The sequence below is a fragment of the Rhinoderma darwinii genome, chromosome 3, assembly GCF_050947455.1.
Source record: "Rhinoderma darwinii isolate aRhiDar2 chromosome 3, aRhiDar2.hap1, whole genome shotgun sequence".
Taxonomy (NCBI): Eukaryota; Metazoa; Chordata; class Amphibia; order Anura; family Rhinodermatidae; genus Rhinoderma; species Rhinoderma darwinii.
In genome coordinates, this window is record NC_134689.1 from 15807860 (window position 1) to 15830829 (window position 22970).

Consider the following 22970-nt stretch of genomic DNA (forward strand, 5'->3'; position numbering starts at 1 on the left):
GTAGTCATATGTAAGCAGTGACTGTACTAATGCTGCCATGTCAGCTTTCACAGATAGCCCCTTCTGCTAATGCCATAACATGTAAGGCCACTTTCAGACAAGTGTAAAGCGGGCAAATCTTAGCATCCTAATAATGGCCGTAACACCCGGAACTCCCTCGATCCTACTGAACTGATCTTAGATCACCATAGGGTTCTCATTACCACTTAAAGCTCTCCATAAATCCATATATATAGATTACAAATACATATTTTTCTCTGCATATGAATGAAAGGACTGGAGCAAGTTCCCTTACACTGTATTTATGTTGGTGGGTGCAGTCGACTCCGCTATTGATTCCGTTGTTAAAACGTAAACCTGCCGGAATGGTGACGAACGGAAACCATTAGCAATGTTTCCGTCACCATTGATATCAATGGTGACGGAAACGGAAGCTGTGGTTTCAGTTTGACTTTCCGTTGCGGGGTTCACCCGACGGAAATCTCCGACGGAACCCCGGAACGGAAAGCCAACGCTGATGTGAACAGGCCCTAACTGATACAAACGGATGGCATATCAATTTATATCCGTTATCCATTGACTTCAATGTAAAAAAAAAAAAGCTCCTTTCTGTCAGGTTTCCGTAATTTTTGACAGAAATAATAGCGCAGCAGACTACGGTATTTCTTCTGTAAAAAAAAAAACGGAATCCTGACGGAACGGAGCCTGACTGAGCACAATTGATGCAAAAATAAAGCCCATTGAAATCAATGGGATTTTTGACGTAAACTTTAACTTCCGTTCGTGTGGTCCTCTGACGGATACACTAAAACGGAAGCCACAACGCAGATGTGAACGCAGCCTTAGTGTAATTTGAACGCTGCACTAATTAATTGGCTAATTATTAATTGATTAAGGATGCTGATAATTATCAAATGACATGAATATCGCTTGTCAAATATTAAAGGCTTATAAGGGGGGGATCCTGCATACCATCTGCCCACACTGATTATTTACCCCCATAGTCACTGGCTTGGGGGCACCAAACAACCACCAGAATCCCAGAGAGCATATCCTAATCCTTCAAGTATATTCCAATATAATTTGGAGGATTTATACCCATGGTGAACCACTCCAACCAATTTAATATCAAGGACCCCCACTCTCCGAAGCTCCCATGACGGACCACACCCACACCCAATGGTACATCTTTATATAATGTAACATGAATCATTTTATGCAAGGCAGTGTATTACATTATACATTCAAGATTTCCCATCAATCCAGGACAATGAGCTGTGATTCACAATAGTATTTGGCAGAATGTTCTTAGATTCGGGTGAGTCACCGTTTCTTTTTTAGGAGCCATGGTTCATTTCAGATCACACGTTAATGACGCGGACATCCTTTCAACAATTAGCTCTAATTTTCCTCGCAGCTTTACATTCTTATGGATTAATATTGGCACTCTATGGCCTTTTTATTTTTGCTCCTGAAAGACGAGTGAATAGTTTACGGCAATGGAATAGTTAAGCTCTGACTGTATCATTGACCTCCAATTCTCCTTTAAAAAATAAAATGAATCCCCCAAGAATCGACAAGTTCTTAATATGCCACAGATACATACAATTGTAATAAAACATGCACATGTTCGGCTGAAATGAAGTCATTCTCTGCGGTGAACAATATGTAAGTTCTGCCTAAACCCAGCGCTGAGCTTATAAATTACAGAGAAGATATAGCCGCAGAGGAATGTAATATTCTGCATTCCACAACAAGTGTATATTAGAGAATCCAGATATAATAGAAATGTATTATAGACATCCTGGGTTTCATGGGGATCTCAAAGGAGGCGTGGCTTTTTAGAAAGGGGGTGTGGTCTCATTTCACTATTCAGGGGCCGGGCACAGACAACTGAGAGCCCTTGTGAAAAAACAGTCTTAATTTTCCTTTCTGCAATGATAATATCCCTAGGGCAGTAAATGAAAACATTCCTGTGAAGCTAGGGCATTAAATAAGTAAATGGTAACATCCCTGGTGGTCTAGAGTTGTGAAGGGGTTAATGGTAACATCCCTGGTGGACTAGAGTTGTGAAAGGGTTAATGATAACATCCCTGTTGGTCTTGTGTAGTGTAGTGAAGGGGTTAATTGCCTGTACTGAAGGCTTCAAGACTCCTTCCTCTTACATCTCCACCTGTGACTATAGACAGCTCCATCAGCTATCAGCCAATCACAGAGACAATCAAAGGCGGCTTTGGGATTGGCTAAGTGGAATGATACAGTGTCTGTGTAATTTATGGAGAGTGTGAGCAAAAACAATAGTATCTTGTTTTAATACCTCCTGTGGCCAGAGCAGGCCCCTCACCCCATCTGGGTCCCTGTGCAGCTGAAGGAGCTGCAAAGGCTATGTGTCTGCCTTTCTTGCTGTGGCTACATACGTTAGAACGTCTCTGGAGGTCCTGGTATGACCGTGTATAACATAGATAGACCATTGATTTGAATGGAAATTGTGTAATGCGTCATATTTCCTGTGGAGGCACTGCAGGAAAACTGAGCACTTGCTGCCAACCTGGCACAAATTACAGCTAATCACTGTGGGTCCCAGCAACGTGAAACCTTGTGATCTGCTTATAGTTGGGGAACGTTTCTAGTAAAAAAATTATCCAAAGCAGAGAACCCCTTTAATGTACCATATTTCTGTACATTGTAGAGAGAAAAAAAAATCTCTTCAGCTGTTTGCTGTTGTTGGATCTTATAATAGCTTTATGATTGTTCTAGTTATGTCTTGTGTAAATATCAAGCACATCTCACAGCTTACTAAGATAATTAAAATACTTGTGGTTAACGTACAAAAAAACCTTTATACTGGCATGGGATGTATTAATGAGCAGGGGGCTGCAGTGGAAATTAAGGCGTTACTAGGTTCATCTATCTACAGACTTGCAGCCTTTTCACATCAAGATATCATTAGATACACAGAATACTAGCAACAGAATAAAATAATATAGACAATAAAAATCCATCAACAGCAGCTTGTTGATGGTTTCCATGCAACAACAGGAGATTTTTTCTGGACTGCAAACAAAGAGGATTGAACACAGACCAAAAGGTGGATATTCCCTTTAATTAGGAAGATTTGGATGGAATTTAGATGGTCTAGAGTTAACTTTTTTTTTGCATTTCTAATTTTTGCATTCGTTTTTTTATATTAATGAGCACCCGGACATGGGTGAATTAAGGTGCACTGTAGTTGAGTAAATCAAACTTATAACACAGCAGGATGCCATTATACATTCAAAGGACTAAACTGAGACAAAATAAAAATAACAATTCCATCAACAACAGCTTGTTGATGGTTTCCCAGTCGCAAATAGAGATTTTTTTTCTTAGAAAGGTGAAAAATTCATTTAACTTGGCACATTTTGGTGGTGTTCAGATGGCCCAATGAGTTAGGTTTCCTTCTATCACAATTAATCAACTCTCAGATAAGGAGAAATGGGAATATATGAGACTTATTAGACATGTTGAGTATCTTTAAAACATACTAACAGATGTAGTAGAGTTGAATTGGCCATGTTTTTCCACAGAATTAAGATTATGAAGTAGGCAATAGTATAAATGCTGTCCTATAGAATTTTACAGATAGCACGTCATGACATCAACTACTCGTAGTTGTGCCAAAGTACAAATTCAGCTCTGCTATGTGTGTATGTAACTGGTTCTCAAGTTTTTTTTTTATCAGCTTCAGATGTGTGAGATGAGAGCAGTGGTCATAGAGGGAACAGTGGTCATAGAGGGAGACATTATGTGGACTTCCTGGCGGTCATGCCATTGAAGAACATTATACCCCAATACGAAGTGGCTGATAACAGAGAACAATAGATCGCAATCACCTTCGCTGTAAATGAAGATACTGTAAGATGGACTTTAGGTTTAGAATCTCTTTCAGGTTTTATTAGATATTTATTTTAAGCAAAATATGTTATTTGTATATATGCCCCATGTCTCGTAATGATGACTAGTGTATAAATTATACAATCTTATCTCCCTCTGTCCACATTAAGTTTCATGGTCAGAGAAGACTTAACCTAAGAAGGTAAAAAATAAGTAAATAGAATGGAATTGTTAAAAAATTCTTTAAACCGAGACTGAAACGCGATATGTACAAATGATATAAGTTGTCTGCCAACTGGCTGTGACCCTCAGTACAAAATCAGATATGGTGCAAACGTGACGGTGTAGTTGAGCTCACTTGTTTCCACTGCTGCCCACAGTTCTGAATATTAATGGCAAGAATGTATCATTAATAAATCTCATAATTTGTTATTAGAGAATCTTTAATTGATACAATGGAGGGATGGGTTGTATGGTGATATAGATCTTTTTTCCTATTTTACTTAAAGGGGTTGTCCATTTTTGACAATCTGTTTTTGTTAGACAGATCCCTTAACAATTATCTGATCATAGGGACCCCTGCGATCAGCAGGAATCTTCAGGAGTCACCTGGCAGCTGGTGTTTTATTTCCCTGCAGTGCCACCACAGGTCAAATGAAGTATTGCACAGTTGCCATTGAAATGAATGCACTCTCTATGTAATGCATTGACAAGCTGGGTCCTCCGGAGCAAGAGACACTCATTGTAGCCACTCTAAATTAAGGTCCTGATAACTCGGAATTTCATAATAGGATATTTGAAATGGGTCTGCTAAAACATCACTATAAAAAAATATTTAGGCAGTAACACACAGTCTCCAGCAGCTTCAACCCCCTCCCCAAGAAACATAAAAAAAAATACTGTATATACTGTAGCTCATACTCGTCCAGGGAGCCATGACTATCTCTCCTGAATGTCCCTATGAATGGAGCCAAAAGGGATTGATAAAAACTCATCGAGAGCATGTCTCAGTGTTGTCCTCCTCCAACTGTATCCTATGTTGCTTAGTAGTGGCCTGAACATATGAAGTTCCCCTTTAAGCTCAATATTTTATATGTAGAGTGCGACTTGTATTTTGAATATTTTTATATTAAATCTGAGGAACTAAAGTACAAAACCCCTTGCCTCTGGAGTGATACATACTTTGTCCCCCTGTCATTAACATAACTAGGTAGATCTAAAGTTCAACAGTATGGGTGACAAGTAGAAAAAATAAACAAGGGTTCGTTTACCGCGTTTGCACTGCGTTATTCCATTTGTTTGTCCAGACCACGTTGTGAATGGTAATGGTGCTCGTAGATATCCAGAGAAAAGTCCTGAATCGGCAGCAGGTAATAGAGGCAATAAACAAAGAGGAAGGAGATATCCAGCACTCTTGTAAAATAAACGATTTATTTGGTCATTTTAAAAACAGGACAGTATAAAATGAGAATCCCAGGACCACGCTTACGCATTTCAAACCTCTAAGGTTTTGGAACCTTAGAGGTTTGAAACGCGTAAGCGTGGTCCCGAGATTCTCATTTTAAACTGTCCTAGTATGGGTGACAACCACGTATAGCAGCTAGAACAGTAGCCATATTGGTTGTCATCCAGTTTTCCCATAAACATATATGACTAAGAAACCACTAAATGGAATATTTACCAATTGGACAAAAGAAGGCGCCTGAGGACGCGTGCCTACGGGGGATTTTAGGGGGAAATTGTATTATATTATTATGGAACAAATATTTTGTATGGCCAAAGAAGGAAACTTAAAAGGCATCTCCACTTCCAGAGTAATACCAGACAGTCACCACCCGACTGGACACTGGGACGATAGAGTTATATTCGATGTATTCATGTTTTGAACTAATTGCGAACAGGATACTCATGGGCAGGGTTAGAGCAGCAGGAGAGGAGTGAGTGAGGAACCTAATGTGTCACTATATATATATATATATATATATATATATATCAACTTTTGCATCATTGGCATGGATTTACATATAGATAAAATGTTATATATCCAGGATAATACAACATTCAACTAGACCATTGGTCCCCAACCTGTGTCTCTCCAGCTATTGCGAAGCTACAACAACCTGTATCTGTCAGGGCATGCTGGGAGTTGTAGTTTTACAGCAGCTGTTGGGTTGAAGACCACTTTACTTGAGTGTAATTTGAGTTATTCATTATTTATATTACTCAGACTTATATGAACTGACATGTTCTTATCTGCTTATGTGTTTTTCAGAAAAAGGAGAAATTAACATGGAGAGATCGAATTCCTGCATATTTAGTCAATTTTGCAGCAATTTTATTTATGGTAGGTAGCATTACTTTTCTTTCTTAATGCATTGACAGTGCAGATTGGAGTGACCACAGGCTTGTTTGCTGAATGCAAGTACTGTGCTAATTGTAGATGTTGTCTCATCTGGACAACTTCTTTCCATTTTTCCTATTACGGAATATAGGGTGGGACCCCAGGTTGAGACACTCCTCTATGGGCCTGAATGTAAGACCGCTGCAACAAGTGGCTCCCACTCTGGTAGACTCAACGAGACCATATAATTGGCCACTACAGGGGAAAGTTGATGCTCAGGGCTTTTCCCGGCAATAGCAGTTAATGGCTCGAGGGGTTAGAGAAGCTGGTGGTTGTCCAGATGTATGGAGGTATGCTACATTTTAGGAAGACCCAAATCCCTCTAGGGTGTGTTCACTTTAAAAATATTCTTACATACATTAGATAAGCAACTTTGTAAATACATTGCTTTACTTAAACTATTGTATTGTGAGTACTGATCCTGAGTTGCCACCTGTATTATACTCCAGAGCTGCATTCACAATTCTTCCCATTGTTATGAGTACCCATAACCCAGACACCCCCATCACCTTAGCTTAGCTAAGCAGGGGGGACAGTTTGTTTTTCCTACATCAGATTACTGTAGATTGCCTGGTGTAAAGAATGCTGAATGCAAATCACACGAGAAAACTCTGCAGACATTGAGCCAGCAAGGAATACTTAGACATTTTAGCTCAGTTGCCTGTAGAATTGTGATTGCAGCTCTGGAGTATAATACAGGCTGTAACTCAGGATCAGTACAAAGTAAGTTATGCAATGGATTAACAACACAACTCAATGTTTTATGAAGATTATTTCTATATATAAACTGTAAAATAATCCTCAATGGTGGACATAATTTTGAATATTTCCAGGAATCGTACTGCCCCTCGCTTTAAAAAAAGGAAATACCATGGAGAACTGCATACAGCAGTAATCCTTTGCAAAAGGGAAAAAAGAGTGTGTCCATGCACTTTTCCTTTTGCTATTGCCAGCGGTGTTAACCTTGCTTATCTAGTCTCCAGCAGCACAATAGAAATTACATTCAGTGATTGCAGCATTTACCTAAAAAGTTGTTGTCCTTCTTATCTTCCATAGATTGCACTTACATTTTCAGCAGTGTTCGGAGTCATCATCTATCGGATCACTGTTGCGTCCGCCTTGGCATTTAGCGCAAACCAAGGCACCAGATCAAATGTTCGTGTGACCGTAACGGCCACTGCTGTCATCATTAACTTAGTCGTAATTCTTATACTAGACGAAATTTATGGGTTTGTTGCAAAATGGCTCACAGAAATAGGTAAGAGAGATGTTCCAGAACTTCATATTTATACATACATAGACTTAATCGCTTTCAATATTATTCTATTATACATTACTCTGGTCTGGGGAGACACTGGTATGGCATGCTGGGATTTGTAGTTAACCTGATGACTGTGCATCTCTGTGGTTTCCGCATTCAAGTCATTGGGAGCTCTTATTTTCCCTGTACTCAAGTCTGATAATAATGGTCTTCACTCTGCGCCTACAAGACAAGTCATCAAATTCTGTGATGTTTTTGTGTTTGTTTCACGTCGTGTGGATTCACTTAAAGCCGTCTGTCGCCACTAGTCCTGATTTTGAAGATAGGCTGAAAATTATGAAAAACCTGTATAAATAGTTGTGTTTAGACTGAAAAACTATATCTGCAAAGCCTGTGTTATAGCTTAAAATATCAAAATTAATGGGGTATTCTATTCAGAGCTTATCCTTAGGATAAGCCAACAATATCTGAATGATGGGGGTCCATTTTCCAAAATCCCCACCGATCAGCTAAATGGGACATCTTTATTGTTAACCCAGGCACAGCGCCATACATATTGTTGTGGCTTTACTAGGTACTGCAGCTCAGTCCCATTCAAGGCTGATACACACTGCAGAGTCAAGTGCACAGAGCGTGTATGGCTCCGCACTATGGAGCTTCAGGCACCCTCTGTGCCACCTTATGGTGCCTCTATATTATAGCATTTTATGGAGATTTTTATTGTGTCTAGGGAGAATACCTCTTAAATATGACATGGAATGTATAATGGCTCTCATAGGTTGTATGGAGTTATAGTAGGGTCAAGTGCAAGAGGCCTAACAGTATCATATAATATAAGGTGTTAAGTTGCCGATACACATTGGATAATTGTTAGCAGATCCCAATGATATCAACAGAATCCGCTGATAACCCATTGTGTTTGGGGGCATCCCAACTATCCCCCAATACCAGCTATTGGGGACAACAAGAATCGCACATGTTGTATTTTAACATACCTGATTCTTTGTTCCCCCAGGGCAAAGCTGAGTCAGAGGTATCTGGCAGCTGCTTATCTCCTTCTTACTGTGGCAGATAGGGCATCAAAACAAAGAGTAATATATATTAGCAAGTTCTGTATAATTACCTTAATTTAAAAAAAAATATTTTGGGGTAAATCTTAACATTTTTGCAAACTCCTTTGTCTTGTTGTTGGGGGTTTCTGGGAAGCACTTGGAGGAACTGTGAGTTAGAAGCCCCAAGTTTTTAGAGGCCCCTGAGCATTTGCCCCTTTGCCTTCCCTATATTACCACCCAGCTGTCCACAGACCCTAAATAACATTTTAATCAGGATTTACAACAGAGCAATTTTTAGAGAACAACAGGGCATAGAGTGGATGTGCACAAAGATATAGTATCATAAGAAATATAAATTTTTGGGTGTGGCTGTGGTTGGAATCTATGGGGACATCCAAGAAAAGTATTAAAATATAGCAACTCACCAGTTAAGCCTCAAATTCTGACACATTTGGCAGGAGCCATGATGGTCCCATTACTTACCCGATGCAATAGATTAAAAAAAAATTGCAGCTGAATGATGCCTCTGTATGGTTCAACTTCATACTCTTTTTATGTCACAAAACATGTCATAGCCTTTAAAAGGGGGAAATTCCAGTGAAAAAAATGATGATTGGTGATAGACCATCACCACAAAGTCAACGTGATCCTGAAAGAGCTAATAGGCTCTTCCACGTCATTTTGCAGGTCCATTTTAGACCACCTGGTCATATGGGGTCCTGTTAACACCAGGGGAACCACTGTGCCAGTGCTTGTGTTCATAGCGTTGGAGATTATTGATTTTTTTCAACGGATGTCTGAGGTTCTCGAAAGAGCCAAACGTGATGCCCCCAGCCAAAGCTAAGAGGAGGGTCCTAATTGTGGAACTTGTCTCTTAAGGCAGGCACTAGCCTTGAGGGGGAACCCACTGGGAACCCATTTCTAGGACCCACTTGGAGAGCCAATGACCATCTGAATAAAAAGCCGAAGGTGGGGTAGACAGAAGGCCCACCAGAGCCAGACCTGTCACCTCTATTATCCCAGCACGCCCTGATAGGACACATGAGAAGTAGTTGTCTTAACCAAACAACCTCTGTAATATTTTTAAAGGGCATCACAAAAATATGTAGATTAGCGATATTTCCCCTCAGTCGAAATCTCTCTATATTGCATTCATTTGTTGCACATACAAAGTTTTCTGATACATCGTACTCTGTATAGGCTTTAGTTGTGCAAGTTACTGGTTAAAATATTTATTAGAAATAGATATCCCCTTTAAATTTTCTGAAGTTCAGCTTCTGGAGAATGTGGTGACCCACAATGGGATTACAAACATTGACCTTTGACTCTTTCTTTTCTTAAAAAATAAAACATGTTTTCCCTATAGCAAACATGAATGTAACACTTGTGCCCTTTTTATTAATAGAACATTGCCGGAGGTGTCCTTTCTTTTAAAATCATCCCATATTCCTTAGCAGTTTTCAACTGGTTTGTCAAGTAGTTGAAATAGGGAATATCAGGAATAGGAGAAGAGGGAAGCCGGAAGGGAAGAGAGTGTTGAACAAGAGGAATTATATCTTATGTTAGAAGCTGATGGTAGCCAGTGGAGAGCAAGATCATATTCTAAATTCACTTATAGTTAAAAAAGGGGTGGAGCTGTGACAACTTGTCAGAAGTAATAAATTAAGCTGTTACTAAGTGATGGCCTTTGTTCAGCTGTACAGATTCTGTGCAGATGGCTCTGTCATGATCATGGACCCTAAGGATTACCGTGGCTGTAGAATTACATTGAGCCCAAGAAAGTATGTGACCCAATGTGGCTGTTGACGGGTACCAATACAATACTGTACTATACAATCGTCTTCCTATTGAAATTAATTGAAACTCCTGAGAAACCTTGACAGTCACACAATGTTGGTGTGGCATTTGTAGCATTGACTACCGGTAGCGCAATTCGAGTATAAATGGGCAACTCAAATAATGCGAAATACTGTATACATTGTATGACTGATTGTACAACATGTAGTCCTCACCTTATCATACACTTTGGCTGGAGGTTGACTTCTTCTTGTGGATTCAGAGCAGTCACTAATACATCCACACTATACAATGTCCTATACATTTTTGGTGATTTTTGCCATTTTTCATCAATCAAGGGTTAATGTCTTTTATCTTATGCAGAGGTACCCAAAACTGATAAAACCTTTGAAGAGCGGTTGATACTCAAGGCGTTCCTTCTGAAGTTTGTGAATTCCTATGCCTCAATATTCTATGTGGCCTTTTTCAAAGGAAGGTAAGTTACACCTTGAAGCAAGATTGTGAAGTAAAATGATACCGAAGAACTTGTTTTATCATTAATCAGTGATGTCTGCAATGCTCAAAGAAACCAGATATACAGATATGCTTGGGTTAATTTCTTGTCCTCAGAATTCGCTCCTTTCAATATACACATCTTACGCTAAATGAGTTGTCCGCTTTGGACAATCTCTACTTGTTAGAAGGTTCCCTTGACAATAAGTAGATTGCAAAGTGGGCTCCTGTTGGGACACCTAGCGATGAGCGGTAATCTGTGGGTAAACCTGGCAGTGAGTATTCAATTTCCCTGCAGTGCCCCCACAGTGGAAATTAAGTATTACATATTTAGCAATCATATCTGTCACGATCTGTGGGTATGTGGACCCACTGGGCTGTACCGTCATAGCGGGATAGCAGCTGGCTAAACAGGGTACCAGGTAAAGTCTATAGTTCGAGCAAGGGTATCTGTGAAAGTTCAGACAGTAGCGATGGTAAGGCTCGGATGGGACCTTGGCAGCAGGCAGACATCAGGCGCGGTGTAACACAGCAGGCATAGTATATGGCACAACACGACTCCAACTCTCTAGGGCACAGGAACAAGGTAGCATGGGATACAGGATACAGATAGCAGGTACGGCAACACTGAGAACTGGAAAATACTAAGGGACCATTTGCAAAGACTAACACGGGTAAATACAACAATGCTCAGGCAATGAAGGAAGGGTCAGGGCCCTTCTTATAGTCCAGGGTGATTATGGGCTAATTTGACATTCTTTTCAGGTGCGCACGCTGGCCCTTTGAGGCCGGGCACGAGCGTGCACGCGCACCCTACGGGACACAGCAGAGTGAAGCGGAAGTGAGCGCTGGCGTCTCCTGGGGAGGAGATGTGGGCCAGCGCTCACTGATCCATGGCTGTGGCCGTCGGTGGGTGAGTAATTCCGACGGTCCGCGGGCATGGGTGTCACAATATCAATGGATTTTCTATGTAATACAGGACAGGTTCTCCAGAGTGAGAGGCGCTCTTTGTAACCACTCTCCACTCTGGCCAAGAGATGAGGAACCTGAAGTGGGGACCCCCCTCTATTAACGAAAAATTTCCTAATAGGATGTATAAAAATGGGTATCTAAACTAGACAAGGGGTTTAAAGAGTATTCAATACAAAACTAGGTCTAAAAGGGGTTAAAGTATCATAAACAAGGATAAAATAAGTAACCACGAGCCCCAAAACAAAACTGGGAATGGATCTCCACTTCACCATGACCCTATTAGCAACAAACAAGGGAGCCCCCCGTGTCTTATCCTCCTTTCCCTAGTCTACCTGAGATCTTTATTTAATTTTCCTTTTTTCCACTACCTGTGTTTGCTCTGATCTAATATCATCCACATCCTCTAGATGGAAGTGAGCCCCATTGACTACTGGGCTCTATAGCAATGGCAATGCCTGCTTACCTGATTGATATGCCCATGGTCACACAGCAATAGACCTTATAGAATTGTAATGGATCACACAGAGGACTGAAGGATGGGCCTTGGGGGTAGAGGAAAGTGTAGTTTGATCCGTTTAAGAAAATAAAATATATGTTAAAAAAAACTTTATCTAATCTCAATAAGAGGGAACTGTGTTGTAACTTGTATTGAGCTACTGATCGTTTCCTACAAAGAAGAATATTTTTACTTACATAATTCCAACTTAGTACGTCGAGTAAGATTCCCTGATATTTTAGGTAACTGATATTTTTTACCCCTAGGTTTGTTGGAAGACCTGGCAGCTATGCTTATATTTTTAATGATTATAGAGTTGAAGAGGTAAGTGAACCCATAGTTGTTTATGGGGGTACTACCATTCTTTAGGGTCTCAGTCTTCAAACATGTCCTATCTATAACCCATTTATACATATACAAACTTATTACCATGGGATTTACCTTTATGAATAGTATCCCACCTTCGAATGGGACAATTAAAAAGGTTCTGCTTTAGAGGATCATGCCATTATCCGAGAAGGTCCATATGAACTCAAGCATGTTATAGAACGCCAAGTTGTATTTTTGTGTTGCACCTGTTTGTTCATGATGATACAAAGTCTCATACTGCACAAGACACATTAAAGATTGACTTACAAAGATAGCGTAGCCTTTAGAGGTCCTTATTACCTCCAACACATGGTGCCACTTGGAGAACCATATAGCGGCACATAGAGCCATAGAATGGTTGAGTCTTTGACATGGGCTTGAGAAAGGCAGTGTTATTTTTATAGATGGTGTCACCTTATACATTGTGTGAAAGGAAATGTGCGGTTGTGATCCTCTAGTGGCTTATGGTCCATTTATGGATAGTGACATCAGGGGCTTCTCCTGGAGCCAAATCACCAGCCTCAGCACCAGCAACGCTGTAAACAGGGATTCCGCTTCAGGAGTTGCCCCTGATGTCACTGTCCATATATGGACAGAGACATCAAGTGCTCCGTTTAGAAGTGGAATCCCCGGCCACAGGGGGATTCCGTTCCTTCAGGGAGCTACAGTGGCACTATGTACAGGAAGGAGGGGTACCATCTACGGAGGTGCGGGTGCCATTTACAAGGGGGCTGCAAAAAAATGTCGTCCTCCTCACATGCACTTCGTGTTGTGAGGACGAGAGAAAGTGGTTCAGAGGGGTGTCGTGGCACCCCTGGAGGGTTCTGACGGCACCCAATGGTATATATATCACATTAAGTTAAAATTAAAATAAAATGTATTTCTGGACAACCTCTTTAAGTCTCATACTGCCCAAGACACAGTAAAGTTTGGCTTACAAAACAAAAATAGGTCAACCTTTAGAGGGCCTTATAGCCACCGATGCATGCCACCACAGGGAGAACCACACAGCGACACATAGTCATAGTACAGAGCCACAGAATGGTTGTGCAGCCTCCGGTACGTGGTTCTGCCATGTGCATGAGTTTTGGGATAGGCCGAAACATCGCCTTCACTGTATGTATTATTTTTGCATCATGAAATAAATAAATTACTTGATTGAGAAAGGTTAAAGTTGATGGATCTGTGTCTTTTCTCAACCTTCGTAACTATGATTGAAGAAAACAGGGACTGGTGCAGTGGTACTCGTTGCTGTATTGTTAGGTGTATGTGTCCTAAAACATATAAAATGTGTAAATGACACTAATGTCTTGCTCTGGTTTTCTTGACAGTGTGCACCAGGTGGATGTCTGATGGAGCTGTGTATTCAGCTGAGTATCATTATGTTGGGCAAGCAGCTGATCCAGAACAACTTGTTTGAGATTGCCATACCGTGAGTACCCCCAATATGTGCTTCATTCTGTAATAACTTTAATAGAGAATGTATTTTATGGTTTCTTGGAGATTCTGAATTATGTAAATCTAAAACTAGCGACAAGAGGAATGTGGGTTTTAGCAATTTATTATTGGTGGCCTCAAGTCTATGATGTTAGAATTTTATTTGAAGGGAATGTGTATCAGAAAATGATCTATTGTTTAAATAATTATTTTATGTTAAACTTATTTTTCAAAAAATCATGAAATCTTGTTGTTTTTACTTTGACCAATAGACGAATACTTCCTGTTCTGTAGAGATCACTTCTCAGCAGTCATCTCATTATCATCACAGGCAGGATTACACTGACAGGTAACACCTATATATAGATAACATAGGATCCACCATTGATGATAGATATTGGACACAGCTCCCCTCCTCCCCCTCCCTGCAGAGGGACCTCTGCCCAGATCACAGAGCATGCCCACAACATTCTCCCATCAAAGTGTCCCACTTCCCTTTCCTTACCTATCAGTATAACGGAGCAATACCTGTCTGCCACATGCTTTATTGAGATCAATGGAGAGGTTTGCGTTCCTGTCCATGTCAGTTCAAAAAGGGTTGATCACTTGGCAAAGTCCTACTTCCGCTCACAGCCTTAGTAGCCCTAATTGCAATGGCTTTTTAAAAATTTTTGGGGATTGGGTCGTTTTCAGTCAGAAGTGTGAAAAATAACCATGGGACGTTATAGCAAAACTGGAATGGTGCCCCACTCAAAAACGACCCCCCTCAGCAACAAGTGATATGACTCACTTATTAAAAATGTCGCCTCCGTTCTGTCTTATGTGTCTTTTCTACCTTTGCTTAGTCTCCTTGAAATCTACAGTTAGTTTTACACATCTTCTCCCATTCTCCTGATCATCCACAGTGGCCACTAACTGCACCAGGCCCCTGAGCGGAGGTCAGCACCCCCTTAGCTGTTGTGCCAACAGCAACTACTATGGTTGCTATCCTGGTAGTTATGCCCATGTCTTAGATACATTGTCTTACACAATTATACCAAAGTCATATACATCTGCCCGCCCCATTACTGGTGGCATGGGCAAAGTCATAATGCAATATGCCAAGATTACTGTATAGATTGAATTTAGTCCAATGAAGCCCCAAAGCGCATTGCAGTATCAAATAAAATGAATGCATACCGATTTAGTCTTGGTGACTTGCTATTAGAACCACTGCATTCATTGCCAGCCTGCACCAAAACATCCAGAACATGGACACAGGATGAGACTATATATGGTTTGTAACCTTTTTCCATGGAAACACATAGGTCGGCATAAGCGCTGTATACACAAAACGGTGAGTCATTTTTAATAAAGAAAATGTACAAGTTTCTTTATTTTTTTCATTTTTTTTTTACATTTTATTTATTTTTTTAAATTGTTGCAAAAGTGGACAAAACCTTTAAGGCCTTATTATTTCGAAACAGTTTTGTTTAACATGACATCGAAATTTTCTTTCTGTGATATCGTAAAATGTCCCATAACTTTCTCTGTTTATTGACGAGCGGTTCAGAAGTTTCACTCCGCTTCATGTTTATATATTTTTGGATTAAGATACTGTAAGCAACATGTTGTAGATGCTTCAACGGCACCAGGATTAAAGATAAGAAAGGAAAAGGAGATTTGGCGATTAAATGAATCACAAATGGAATGCATTTATATCATTATGACAACGACGGTGAAATATGCAAACACGCAAGATTGGCTTTATCCCATCATATCATGTTTGTCCTGCCGTTTTAGGAGAGTTTTTGGTCCCTGAGTTATGCTAGAAACGATAACAGGCAAAGTTTTATGGGGCGTGCAGCACAGCAGGTGGTGAGGGTCACCGTGGTGAGCATGCGTAGTCGCACTTGTCCTTCGTCTTCGGTTAGTTTACGAGATATTACACAGTTGCCAGACGTCAAGTGTCAAGATCTACAGAGATTATAATAGTGGCTGACATCATCGGACAGTAATTGCGCTTCTTTATGTGTGTCACTGTCCGTATGCAGCATCCTGACTCACATTCATTGTGGTTACAGAGATATTTGAGTGCAGAATGTGTGATTTTTCAAAAGTCATAAAATATATATTTATAGAGAAACCTCTTTGATACGGCCACCCAAAATTGCAGGAGAAAAATTATTTTCGAGAGTGGTGGTCTCCTCAAAGAAGAGAGCCAACAGTAAAAGGCAAAGTCCCATGAAGAAACTTGTTCTATATGCCCTGTTAGGGCATATGAAGATTACAGAATAATAATCGGCCGGTGCAGCGAGCGGCGATCAACAATACATCGTTGATCGGCACTCGCTTGCTCCTGTCGCACGGAGGGACGAGCGGTTGTTACTCCGATCGCTCACCCCCAGACATTATTGTCATGTCGGGTCTCCCTGTTTACACCGGTAGATGAGCTGCCAACAACGATAATATTTTACTTTTTTAAAACGATACGACCAGCAGATGATCGAGTGTTTGCTCGGTCATCTGCTGAGCGTTCCCCTGCCTGATAATAGTCCAGTGTAAAATCCCCTTTGGACGCACCAGACCTCATCACCTTTATTTATTTTAGAAAAGGGATTGTCTTGATAAGACAACCCATATTAAAGCTGTGGAGCAAAAGGTTATCCAATCTACTGAAAGCTTCAGGTAGGGGTTCACTGCTGAGCCTCTTTGTGTGGTAATGAAGAGAACCTATGATCCCCACATCTACTGTTCCCCTCAGACACTACCAAATTACCTACCTAATTACTTCACCCTTAGTTGAGGCAATATTTTTGAACAAGGTTTGAACTGATGTCTATGAAAGAGTTTCTTTGCTTTGGACAATTTCTACTTGTTAGAAGGGTTTCCTTTACAATAAGCTGATCACAAAGTGAGTCTCTGCTGGGAGCAGTGATCAGCTATAATCTGTGGGGAAACCTGGCAGTAGGTGTTGATATTCCCTGCAGCTCCACTACAGGGGAAATTAAGCATTACACATAAAGATGTGTGAATTTCCCATAATTCGTTTCAAAAGGCGATTCTATTGAATCGGCCCCGAAACTCGATTTAGTCTGAATTAATTTGCCGCAAATCGCAAGTGCCCCAACAGCCCTGTCTGACACTCTGATGTTTTCTAGGACTATATTCAATGGATTTGGTCCTAGAAGACACTAGAGTGTCAGACAGGTCAATCTGGGCACTGGCGATTCCGACCCTTAAATTAAAAAGTACCATAACTCACCCTCATCTGGTCTGCCGGCCTCCTGAGATGACGTTGTTTTGTCCCATGTAACCGCTGAAGCCTGTGATTGGCTGCAGCGATCTCATGAAGCAAAACATCATGACAATTATCGGGTAGACAAGCGTTAATATAACGCTCGTTGCCCATAATTGCCCTGTGTAAACAGTGGAACGATCAGCAGATGAACGAGCAAACACTCGATCATCTGCTGGTCGTATAATTTAAAAAAACTAAAAGATTATCGTTGTCGGCAGCACATCTCCCTGTGTAAACAGGGAGACATGTTGCCGGCATGATAATAATGTATGGGACCACTCGTCCCCATCCATAACTCCGTGTGACAGGAGCAAGCGAGCGCCGATCAACGATGTCTTGTTGATCGGCGCTCGCTGCACCGGCCGCTTATCGGCCGGTGTAAAAGGGCCTTTAGATTGACAACTATTCCTCCTGATCCTCTCATACACGAGCCGTGTGTGCATGTATTCCGAATAGGGAGATGGGAGTAAGGCGACTTATCTCCTTTGAGAACAATAGAATCGGGAATGTTGAGATGCCTCTTTTCCCTAACATCTGCCATCGGTGGAGAGTCGGAAGGCCCCCATACACACTAGACGTTCGGCCGATCTTGCTGAAATCGGCAGGTTCGGATGACATTAATCAAATGTGTATGTCCACCATTACCTTTAATGGTAATTAGAACATTTGCATTTATGTAAGAGCCCATTGTATTTGTATTTAATACTGGTATAGGCATTGGTTGATAAATGCAACCTTAACTGTCAACCCCTATTATTTCCAAGGGCCATAGATGGTAGACTAAAATTAAGTAATAATAGTAAACAAAAAGTTGCCTCTAAGGCTTCGTTCACATCTGCGTCAGGGCTCCGTTCATGGGTTCCATCTGAGCTTTCCGTCAGTGGAACCCATGAATGGAATCCAAACTGAAACAAACGAAATCCATACGTTTCCATTTACATCACCATTGGTTTCAATGGTGACAGATTCGGTGCAAATGGTTTCCGTTTGTCACCATTGTGTAAGGGTTCCGTCGTTTTGACAGAATGAATAGCGCAGTCAACTACGGTATTGATTCCGTCAAAACTAAAAAACCCTTGCACAACGGTGACAAACGGAAACCATTTGCATCGGATCCGTCACCATTGAAATCAATGGTGATGCCAACGAAAACCTATGGTTTCCGTTTGTTTCAGTTTGTATTCGGTTAATAGGTTCACCTGTGGGAAAGCTTCGACGGAACCCATGAACGGAGTCCCAACGCAGATGTGAATGAAGCCTAACTTGTGAATAGGTACTGTAGACATTATCTACTTACTAGTATAGACGATGCAATATTGTACTAATATCAAAGCTTGTTCAAAAGATACTCTAACTTGTGTTTATTTAGAAACATACTGGTTATATTGGGCTGCATAAGCTATAATAAAATGAATTTGATCCATCCGCAGTACAGCCATCATTCCTATAAGGGTCACTATAACCCTCCACTAGAAAGTCCTTACAGTTTATATGCAGATGATCTCCCCTCTATTGTAAGGTGTCAGCTAAGAAAAAAAAATATGTTATTAGGTGGCCCGCCCGAGGTCATGTGATGCTTTTTCTGATATGTAAATTGGCCATTTGTGCGCCGCATACCCCAAAAGTTTTGTATTTCACTGAATTTTAAACTATTTGGACCGAATTTTATTAGTGTAGATTCGATTTGCTCATCTCTAGTAGAAATCATTCGAAACAAGTGATATCACCAATGAGAATGAATTAGAAACTAGTGACATCACTGATGGTGTAGCCCGTGAATTTGAAAGAAAATAGTGAAATCCCTGATTTATTGAAACCTAATGGCATGATTTAGCCCATAAATTCATTCATAAGTACTGACATCACTTTAGATGCATGAATTATTTTGAATACAGTCCATGGATTCATTACTGATAATTCAATAAATTCATTAGAAACTAAACTAGTTGAAATCACTAAATCGATTATATTACAATCTATAATAAATTTGTTGGGCACATATACTTTTTGCTTTATAATACAAAATAGATATTTTTACATTATAAATATTGCAAAAAAATAAAAACATGGACTGTCTGGTATAATGATTTGCAACCTGTAACTTCGCCCAAAGCTGACTATAGGCACAGGCCGATTTTGCCCATGGGTACTGAAAATCTGTTCCTGAGTCTAAGAATTCCTTAGTAACTAAAGACATCAGCCTATAAATTACTTGAAAAATAGTGAAATTACTGCCAATTCATACTATGAATTCTAAAATATACAGTCCATGCATTCTTTAGAAAACAGTGACATCACTAATGGTTCAGTCTATAAATTCATTAGAAAGCAATGACATCACTGAGGATTTAGCCTATGAATTCATTAGAAAATAGTGACATCACTAAGCATCAGTCTATGAATGCTTTAGAAACCAATGATATCACTGAGAATGCTGCATGTGAATAAATTAAAAATCAGTGACAATACTGAGAGTCCAATAAGTCTATTACATTATGTTCTGTAATTCATTAGTTAGGTTCACATACAGTTGTAAAACCTTTGTAATTACCTGGATTTCTGCATTGATTACTAATAAAATGTGCTCCGATTGTTATCTAAGTCACAATTATAGGCAAACACAACAAACGTGTACTGTTCATGTCTTTTATTAAACACATTGAGTAAACATCCATAGTGTAGGAAGAAAAAGTAAGTGAATCTTTGTATTAATGACTTCTCTAAGAGAAAATTGGCAAAAGATGTTTCAACTAATTAGATGAAACTGGAAGTGTGGGTTTCACAGGTGCTTTTCTCATTAAATAAAGGCACACAATGCCTGTTTACTAACAAATCTGTTTTTCTCAAGAAAGATACTATACCTCAAGGCAAACAACTTTCAGAAGACCTCAGAAGACATGTCATAGAGATGCATGAAGATGGAAAAGGTCCAAAACATTGCTAGAGACTTGGGTGTACATCAATCCATGGTTAGACAAATTGTCTACAAAATAGAGAAAATTCAGGACTGTTGTACTCCAAGAGAGCAACAGGCCATCCTGAAAGAGGGGAGAAAGAGCCCAAGGGTAACAGCAAAAGACCTACTGAAGACTCTACGGACTGAAAAAAAACTCTGTTCATGTGTCCACTAAAAGAAAAAATAGAAAAAGCTGTGAACAAGTATGTTGTTTATGGAAAATCATCACAAAGCCGCTGCTGTCTAAAAAAAAAAAAAATGCTTCTGGGAAAATGTTCTATGGACAGATGAGACAAAAGTGGAATTTTTGGGCACAAACGCACAACACTATGTTTGAAGCATGGTGGAGGGAGCATTGTGGAGGGAGCGTCATGGTGGATGAGACATCATGGTGGAGAGGGCATGATGGTTTAGGGAGCATCATGGTGGAGAGGGCTTCATGGTTTGGGTCTACTTTGCTGCCTCAGGGCCTGGATGCCTTGTGATCATTGAGAGAACAATGAATTCAAAGGTGTATCAAAATATTCTTACAGGGGATTGTCAGGGCAGCAGTCGCTGACCTCAAAACGGAGAGACGTTGGGTGATGGAACAAGACTATGACCCAGAGCACGCAAGTAAATCAACTAAAGAATGGTTGAAAAAGAAGAATATTTGTGTTTTGGAAGTCAGAATCCTAACCTTAAAGGGGTTGTCTACTACCGGACAACTGATGACCTATCAACAGGATAGGTCATCAGTACATGATCTGTGGGAGTTCAACAACCAGACCTCGCACAGTTAAGCCGCTCCGGCTGCCTCCGGGCACCGGACGTCCATGCTGGAAGCAGATGGCTGCAGTCATGGAATAGCGGCTGAGCTACAGTACTGTTCAAGTGACTAGGAGCAGAGCTGCAGTACGGAGTCAACTCAGTACGCAGTGGCTATGTACGGAGCCAACTGCTTCCGGCGCCGCACATCGCATAATTGCCAATAACATCCGGTGCCCGCAGGCTACATGAGCGGGTGATCTGTGCGGGGTCTGGTTTTTGGACCCGCACTATGATATACTGATGACCTATCCGGGGGATACATCATCAGTTGTCCGGTAGTGGAGAACCCCTTTAACCCTATCGAGATGCTGTGCATGACCTGAAGAGTTGATGAACTGAAACAAATTGTGCAGGGAGGAGTGGTCCAAAATTCCTCCTCATCATTGTGCAAATCTTATTTACAGCTATAGGAAATGTTTGGAGGAGGTGATTGCTGCCAAAGGGGGATGTGCAGGTTATTAAATTCAAGGGTTCATTTACTTTTTCTTTTGCACTTTGAATGTTTACTTAATGTGCTCAGTAAAAGACATGAACAGTATACATTTTATAAGTAATCAATGCAAAAAAAATTCCAAAGGGTTCACTTACTTTTTCTTGCAACTGTACCTGTTGTTCTCAGCATGCTGGGAGTTGTAGTTTCCTAACAGATGAAGAGTCAAAGGTTCAAAGCTGTACATAGCCTTAACACTGGCACCATGAGAGTTCAAGAGTCACATTGTAACCATTCCCTGTATACAGTAGATGAACAATTAATCTGTGAGGATTTCTTCCTAGAAAGTGATTAGTGACCCAAAGATGGATTTAAATAAGTAATAAAAAATACTGGACAAGCGCGCAGAGCAATACAAAGCATTCCTAAAATTATAGTCATTGGGCTATAAGCTTTGATAAGTCGAAAGAAAAGCCTGGAGGATTTCAGAGCTTCAACCTCACGTCAGATCATCTTAACAAGTATTTATACATCCATATGATGCATATTGTTCCTTCTATGGTCTTTTAAAGGGACACAAAACAGGCTTTGCGGGACTATCTGCAATCTACTACTTACATGGTAACAAAACTTTTAAAAATCCTTTGATACATAGGTCATAGTGACATGTCAGAAGTTTTGATCGACGTGGCTCCGAGCATGGAGACCCCCACTGATCGCTAAAACGAAGCGGCAGAAGCTCGGGTGAGTGCTGTGCAGCTTCATTTCTGATCGTCTGTCCTCGGAAACCCAAGTGAGCGGTGCAAAAACCCATATACTATCTATTGAGCCAAAACACCACTCTGAGGAAAGCCGAAGACAGTTGATCAGAAATGAAGCGGCTCAGCACTCACTCGAGCACTTCTGCCGCTTTGTTTTAGCAGTCAGTGGGGGTCTCAGTGCTCGGACCCCAACCGATCAAAACTTCTGACATGTCAAAAGATTTTTATAAAGTTATCCTTCAAGTATTGTAAAACCCTTCTTGTCATCCACACCTTTGCTTGATGGTTGCCAACTGTCCTTAATTTCCAGACAGTCCGCAAAACAGGTCTTTTTTTCTACTGTCCATATTGGCCGGCAGACAAAACACAATGATTTTTTTTCTTCTAGTTTCCCTGAATTTTGGACTACGCATGCATACGTCATCCTGTGACATGCACAGTGCAAAAAAATTAATAAAAAAATTACCGCAGTGTGGTGCAATTGAGGAGCAGTTACATACCATTCCTCTCCTCCCCATTTTCTACCACACTCTTGGGTCCCCTTATTGTCATGCTTACAGGATGACAATAAGAAGCTGCCCTA

The 22970-nt window shown here is 40.6% G+C and overlaps 1 protein-coding gene and 1 long non-coding RNA gene across 3 annotated transcripts in view; one reads left to right on the plus strand and one right to left on the minus strand.

Annotated features, from left to right (window-relative positions):
- ANO2 (anoctamin 2) overlaps window positions 1–22970 on the plus strand; it is a 148688-nt gene that overhangs the window by 78130 nt on the left and 47588 nt on the right. The window contains exons 15-19 of the mRNA XM_075859829.1: window positions 6146–6217; window positions 7331–7532; window positions 10748–10859; window positions 12611–12668; window positions 14045–14145. Of these exons, the coding sequence (XP_075715944.1) occupies window positions 6146–6217; window positions 7331–7532; window positions 10748–10859; window positions 12611–12668; window positions 14045–14145 (545 nt within the window). The remainder of the gene's footprint in view (window positions 1–6145; window positions 6218–7330; window positions 7533–10747; window positions 10860–12610; window positions 12669–14044; window positions 14146–22970) is intronic.
- Window positions 7509–22970, minus strand: part of LOC142750855 (uncharacterized) — a 38912-nt gene continuing 23450 nt past the window's right edge. Inside the window, exons 2-3 of one of the 2 annotated variants that reach the window (XR_012882618.1) lie at window positions 8531–8597; window positions 7509–7862 (exon numbers count right to left, since the gene is read on the minus strand). This is a non-coding gene — a long non-coding RNA (uncharacterized LOC142750855). The remainder of the gene's footprint in view (window positions 7863–8530; window positions 8598–22970) is intronic. The other variant, XR_012882617.1, reaches the window with a different exon arrangement.